Genomic DNA, 7,502 nt, shown 5'->3' with positions numbered 1-7,502 from the left:
TTACAATAAGTACTTCAGATGCAAGATATCTAATAATTAGTAGTCCTAGCTTCAGATGAAGGGTACTGGCTGTGCTTTTGGAATAATCCAATTTTATGTTAAGTACAGTAGATTACTAAAACAGACTTTGAGTATTTATACATTTTTGTTTAACTCAGGGAACAGTGTAAATCTATGCCTTAATCGACACAGTGTTAATCATATATTTATACAGTGTCAACACAGAGCCAGATGGGTTTATAAACCACTGGCTTTGATTAAATGAGTCATATATATATATAATCCAAACTGATTCATATGTAATCAAAAACAGTACACATACTGTGTGTACTTGGTTTCTAGGAACGCTATTGCTTTTCCACACATTGCATTGCATGACCAATATAAGAAACCAATTTTGAAAAATTATGTTTATTGATGTTTTGGGAGGTAATATTTAGAGAAAAGACAGAGTTTAGTTACATGGACTCAATGACACCTCATTTCCAGCCCAAAGAGAGGGGCAACACACACAAAAAAAAGGACAGCGGAGGAAAAAGGGTTAAGGGAAGTTAAACATCAGCTACAAAGGGAAATTTTGTCAAAAACCACCAAGGTCATTCAAGAGCTTAATTTATCAAGCAGGATACACAGCAATTTATTTGTAAAAATAATAATCATAATAATAATCATAATAATTTATGTATATATATAAATAAATTCGTAGGAGTGTTTACATGATGGTGTGTAAATTGAGGCATAAGAAGACTAACTAAAGTAAACCATGATTGATCGACTTCATATCATATAATTTCATGGATTACTTCACTTTTATATATGGAATATACGGTCACATTTAAATCGCTTATGTATTTACATTTACAGCATTTAGTAGATGCCCTTATCCAGAGTGGCTTATAAACTCGCTTTGGAGTCTCTATCAAAAACTTGGTGAAATAACTTCCAAAATAACTTGGAAGTGGAAATAACTTCCACTTATGTCTTCTACCATTTCTTTCATTGTGGTAGTCGGTGAGTAATTGCATAACTAATTGCAAATGGGTTATGTCAAAAATGCATGTTGTACTTTTACGGGTTATCACACACACACGCAAAACTGAAATATTATGTTATTTATTATGACAATGACCGTAACATCCCATTACTTTATCGTACATTGGATTAAAATATATTAAATGTAATCTTTGTAAGTTTTTAAATACAGTGAGAGAGAAAAAAAAAGTGTCAAATTCAGGTGGTGGACTGCAGCCTGTCTGTCTCTGTTGCTCTTCCACACAGCTTAAGCAGTGACTTCTGGTAATTACGAGCCAGGAAGAAGTACATAACCGGATCCATTATACCACTAACACATGTGAGAGCAGAAGTTATTCGGTTACCAAAGGCCAAAGATCTAATTTCAGAATCAGATAACTTGCCCTGTGTGTGGCGCTCAATGTACAGGAAACGGTGCATGTGATATGGCACAAAGGCCACTATGAATGTAGCCAGAGTCAGCAGGATCATTCTGAATGCTTTACTTTGGACAGATGTCCTCTGATGAAATGTCATCACTCTGAGCTTGAGAAAAATGAGGATGTAAGACACCGTCAGAGAGACCACAGGTATAGAAATTGCAACTGCCGTTGACACAAGGGCTTTGAAAGATGTTTTCTCCAAATACAGCTGATAACAAAGAGTCACATTCCTCCCTGATGACCAAAAGGGTGAGGTTTGAGTAGAGAAGAGCACAGGTACCATTGAACAAGTCACCAATGCCCACAAAATGGCACAAATCACTTTAGCATTTTTACTTCTCCTTAGGGATTGCCACTTCAAGGGCAGGTTGATGGCCAACAGGCGGTCCAGGCTAATGCAAGTTATTAGGTACATGCTGCAGTAGAGGTTTATAAAGAACAGGAATCCCACCAGGCGACAAGATGCCTCTCCAAGTGGCCAGTCACCGTTTGAAGCATGATAAATCACACGCATGGGCAGCACCAAAACATAACACATGTCAGCTATAGCCAGATTCAGTAGGAACACCTTGGAAGAGGAGGAGCTCTTGCTCTGAAGGAAAACCCATAGAGCCAGCATATTGCACGGAACAGACACGATGAAGACAATGATGTATAAGGTGGCAAAGAACATGTTTTCTTCATAGGACCCAGCTGAGTAGATGCCATTCTTTTTCTCCACTGAGAAATTCATAATTATATGATCACTTAGAGTCTGTGAGAGAGAGAGAGAGAGAGAGAGATGGAAAAGAGGCAGTTGATTGTACATATAAGTGTATGCATCAATGTATATAACTTTAGTAGGACTTTATCGCTTCGTAGTTATTGAGACTTATGGTTCTGTCTAACTCGCAAGTTAAATGTTATTAACATGGCATTAAATATATGTATTTTGTACCAAAATATTAACTAAGGGTTAAACATATAAAGTTGTACAATCACAGAAATTCCAGACAGAATTTCACAATCCCAACGATTCTTTATGTTTCTTGCCAGGACTTTGTAAATAAAAGTGAATTGATTTTCTGTGCATTAAAGACAACATAAAAAAAAATAAAAATTCAAGAATCTGACCCAAGACAACTAGCCCAAACAATCTGGGATTGTTTGCCTTTGTAAATGTCAGCTTTTTTTTAAATCCTAACTTTGATTATTTACATCAGCGGTGTCTCATGAATAACTAAAATTGGCCCACTATTAACAATTTTTTTCCCTGGACCGGAGGTTAAACAATACTTTAGAGATTTTGACGTCACCATTATCTGACAAACTATAAATGAAAAAGAGCTACTTCTGCTTTTCATGCTTATAGTTATTCGATGATGGTAAAGTCTGCTGTTCCTACTCCGAACATGGCTTAATTTTTTTCACAGCATTTGCTACATAAAATGTCATATACAGCAATTTTTCAATTAAAACATATATTTTACTATTCCTTTTTGTCGAAACACTCTGAAATCTTACAAAGGTTTAGAATATATATATGTAAATAATTTTAACAGTACTTTCAGCAATTAAGTACTTACTGATAAGTTGAATATTTCTTCTTTCATGGTGATCTCTGATAGAGTAATGCTCTTTACCTTCAGCAGGGCATTTGAAAATCACACTTCTTTACCTATGTCTACCTCCTTCCTGTTGTGGTTTTTCACATGATGTACTATAACCTCCCACTCTCAGTCATCAAGATGAACATTTATAAAGAGCAGATGAATCAAACTCGGCAGTCTAGAAATGTGAATGTTTGCACTGTGAAGAGTAGTTCACAAATGTATCATAATTTTGTTATACATATGTGTCCACTTTATTAGGTACTTACCTTCAAGCTACACTCAATGAACATTTTGTCAGGCAAAAACTACTCTATAGGTCATTAGATGTACAACACTGAAGAATCCAAGAATGCTGTTATTGTTGTGTTAAAAATGCTTTCCATGACATGTAGCCAGCAGTATTTTTTTTCCATTTATGAATGGTTTAGATGATGACTCCTGACTAACCGCATAGCAAAAAAATAGGCTACAGTCAAGAATTTTACAATTACATGGTGCAGGTCTGGAGTAGGTGTATCTGACAAAATGGCTAGTGGATATAAGAATGAAGGTAGATCTGTCTGATAAAGGGACCACTGAGCAAATGCCTTTTTATAAAGTGCCAAGCTGCGACTGTTGGGCCTCTGAGCAAGGCCCTTAACCCTCTCTGCTCCAGGGGCGCCGTATCGTGGCTGACCCTGTGCTCTAACCCCAACTTCCTAACAAGCTGGAATATGCAAAGAAAGTAACTTCACTGTGCTGTAATGTATATGTAATAAATAAATAAAGGATTCTTCTTCACTGTGGAAATTCCATATCATACACTAAGATAACATTGCACCTGATGCACCTGAGCTCAATTTTGAGTGTCATGGCAAAGGCTGTGAATACTTATGTACATGTGCTTTTTTTGTTTTTCTTATTTTTAATAAATTTGCAAAGATTTCAAACAAACTTCTTTCACGTTGTCATTGTGGGGTATTGTTTGTAGAATTTTGAGGAAAATAATTAATTTAATCCATTTTGGAATAAGGCTGTAACATAACAAAATGTGGGAAAAGTGAAGCGCTGTGAATACTTTCCAGATGCACTGTGTGTATATATGTGTGTGTGTGTGTGTGTGTATATATATATATATATATATATATATATATATATATATATATATATATATATATATATATATATATATGTACACACACACATACATACATACACACACACACATATATACACACACACACACATATATATATATATATATATATATATATATATATATATATATATATATATACACACACACACACACATATATATATATATATATATACACACACACACACATATATATATATATATATATATATGTGTGTGTGTGTGTATATATATATATATATATATATATATATATATGTATGTATATATATATGTGTGTGTGTGTGTGTATATATATATATATATATATATATATATATATATATATATATATATATATATATGTATGTATATATATATATATATATATACACACACACACACACACACACACACACACACACACACACACCATCATTGGACGTGTCAACATTTTTTTCAGTAAATATATTTACTTATTTCCCCAACTGTGTGTCATATATATTTTGAACATAGAAATATTTGTATCTAGTATTTTCTATTATAAGATTATTAAACCCATTTCTAGACCCTTAAAAAAAACTGATTTCAAGCTTGAAATAATCTTGTTCTATTGGCAGATAATTTTTCAACATTAAACATTTACATGCATCAATCATTAACAAAGTCCAACATCGCCATGTCCTGAATTACTATCACGCAAAGAAGAAGCCCCTATTCAAAAACCAGAATAAAAAAGCCAGACTGAATTTTGATGATCACCAGTCTTTCCGAGTCATTTTAATTTCTGGTAAAATATAACAAACATTGAACTTTTTGGCCATATTGATTAGCACTATGTATGGTGGAAAAAGGGCAAGGCTTTTATTTCAAAGAACACCATCCCACCTGTAAAGCATAGAGGTGTTTTTCCTGGAAAACTGTTACACTTAAAAATATAGATAGCATCATGAGGAAGAAGGATTATGTAGAAATACTGATGCAACACCTCAAGAAATCAGCCAGAAAGTTAAAACTTGGTTGTATGTGGATCTTCCAGCAGGACAGTGATCCTAAGCATAAGCCCTGACCTGAATCCATTAGTGGACTGAACTGAAAAAGTATGTCTGAGCAAGGAGGCTGTGGAACCTGGGAGTGCGGAGGAAGACTCGAAGTCGGCGGAATTTTAGCAGAGCTCTGGGCTCGCATTTATTTACACCGTGCTTTTCAACGCACTTTAAAACAACAACAACAACCGAAAAGGATCTGTTACGAACTTATGACTATAGCGCCATTCCAGTTCCTTGGCATGCATGTGTGTGTCTGTTGCACGCTCCGTCAGTTTGATCACTCACTATCTCTATGGCTGCGACCATCACCTGAAAGCAGAAAGAAACACAAATCAGTAGACTGGTTGTAATAAGACATGGGTGAGAATCATCTTGCGTCAATCCGGACCGCAGAATCTCTCACCATCTTCAAAAAAACAGCTAAACACCCACCTCTTCCGTGAACACCTAACCAACTCCTTAAAAAATAAATACATAAATAAATTTGCACTTACACCTCGACTCTGCGCACTTTGCATCTTCCGGAACTCAATTAAACATCTTGTATGGTAGCACTACTTGTATTGTTCTCCACTTGATATATCGCTTTGCTTGTATTTTCTCATTTGTAAGTCGCTTTGGATAAAAGCGTTTGCTAAATGAATAAATGTAAATGTAAATATGTTACCTACCGGTTCAACCAAATGCTCACTGCAGCCTGTAGTGCGATGACGTATTGGATTAGAGCCACCATGTACTGGATGTTGTAACACGCATGCGCCGTCATGTAATTCATCTATGGTTAGGGTTAGAACATCTAGTATGTCTGAAGTACTATATCTGATCCAATATTTCATCGTGTTACAGGCTGCAGTGAGGACACACTCGGTCAACCAGCCTCCTCTCCATCCGCAGCTGAAACTCGACCACACCCCCGCTGCCACACAGGCCCACAATCCCAACGAAGTTAACAGTTCTATTGGGAGGAATGAGCGAAAATTCCAGCAAAGTATTGCACGATGTTTGTAGAAAACTGCATCAAGCAGTGAGTTCAAGTTCAAGCAAAGCCACCAAATACTAAATGTATGTAAAATTTCGACTCAACGATATAGTAAATAAAAGCCGAAATAAATCTGTATCTTAGCTTTTATTTAAAAATGATCTATGGAAATATAATAGATACCCTACTTAATACAGGAAATACACTCACTGTCCACTTTAATAGAAACACCTGTACATCTGCTCATTTATGCAATTATCCAATCATGTAGTATCACCACAATGCATAAAATCATTGTCCAGAGCTTTAACTAATGTTCACATCAAACATCAGAATAGGAAAAATGTGATCTCTGTGACTTTAATCATGGCATGGTTGTTGGATTTGAGTATTTCAGATACTGATGATCTTCTGGGATTTTTTATTTATTTTTTTTTTTTTTATACACACAACATTCTCTAGATTTTACACAGAATGGTATGAAAACAAGAAAGATCAAGGTCCTCAGACTAGTCCGAGATGACAGGAGTTTAACCTGATGTGGTGATCTGCTGTTGTAGCCCATCCAGCTCAAGGTTCAATGTTTTGTACATGCGGAGATGTTTTTCTGCTCACCACAGTTCTAAAGAGTGATTTCAGTGGTGCGTGAAAGTTTGTGAATCCTTTAGAATTTTCAATATATCTGCATAAATATGACCTAAAACAGCTTTTCACACAAGTCCTAAAAGTAGACAGACAACCGGATTTAAAAAATTTGACAAATTTATTATACTTGATAATTTATTTATTGAGGAAAATGATCCAAAATTGCATATCCATGAACCTCTAGGATTAAAGGATATAAAACCTCCACCAATCCACAGTCAGGCAGATTGTGTATAGATGGAGGAAATTCAAGACCATTGTTACCCTCTCCAGGATTGGTCTGCCAACAAAGACCACTCCAAGAGCACCAAACAAGGTCCCTGATGTCACAAAGGAACCCAGGGTAACTTCTAAGCATCTAAAGGTTTCTCTCACATTTGCTAATGTTAATGTTTATCAGTCCACCATCAGTAGAACACTGAACAACAATGGTATGCAAAGCAGGGTTGCAAGGAGCAAGCCAATGCTCTCCAAAAAGAACATTGCTGCCTGTCTGCAGTTTGGTAAAGATCACGTGAACAAGCCAGAAGGCTATTGGAAAAATGTTTTGTGCATGGATGAGACCAAAATAAAATTTTAGATTTCAAATGAGAAGTGTTACTGCATGTTTGGAGAAAGGAAAACACCGCATTCCTGCATAAGAACCTTATCCCATCTGTGAAACATG

At 35.6% G+C, this 7,502-nt stretch overlaps 1 protein-coding gene across 1 annotated transcript; it reads right to left on the bottom strand.

Annotated features, from left to right (window-relative positions):
* Positions 1–430: 430 nt before the first annotated feature.
* Positions 431–3,148, bottom strand: si:dkey-96n2.3 (uracil nucleotide/cysteinyl leukotriene receptor). Its single transcript, XM_017467196.3, has 2 exons — positions 3,020–3,148; positions 431–2,208 (listed from the first exon to the last, which is right to left on the bottom strand). The coding sequence occupies exons 1-2, from the start codon at positions 3,044–3,046 to the stop codon at positions 1,231–1,233; spliced, it is 1,005 nt and encodes a 334-aa protein (XP_017322685.1). The 5' UTR covers positions 3,047–3,148; the 3' UTR covers positions 431–1,230.
* Between the last annotated feature and the right edge of the window lie 4,354 nt (positions 3,149–7,502).

Source organism: Ictalurus punctatus, chromosome 1, assembly GCF_001660625.3.
Source record: "Ictalurus punctatus breed USDA103 chromosome 1, Coco_2.0, whole genome shotgun sequence".
Taxonomy (NCBI): domain Eukaryota; kingdom Metazoa; phylum Chordata; class Actinopteri; order Siluriformes; family Ictaluridae; genus Ictalurus; species Ictalurus punctatus.
Note: the sequence above shows the minus strand (reverse complement) of the source record. Positions and strands in the feature narration are given on the sequence as shown.

Coding starts and splice junctions, on each gene's coding strand:
- si:dkey-96n2.3 (XM_017467196.3), bottom strand. CDS start 3,046: ATGAAAGAAGAAATATTCAACTTATCA. Junction 2,209..3,019: donor AAGAAATATTCAACTTATCA/GTAAGTACTTAA, acceptor TCTCTCTCACAG/ACTCTAAGTGATCATATAAT.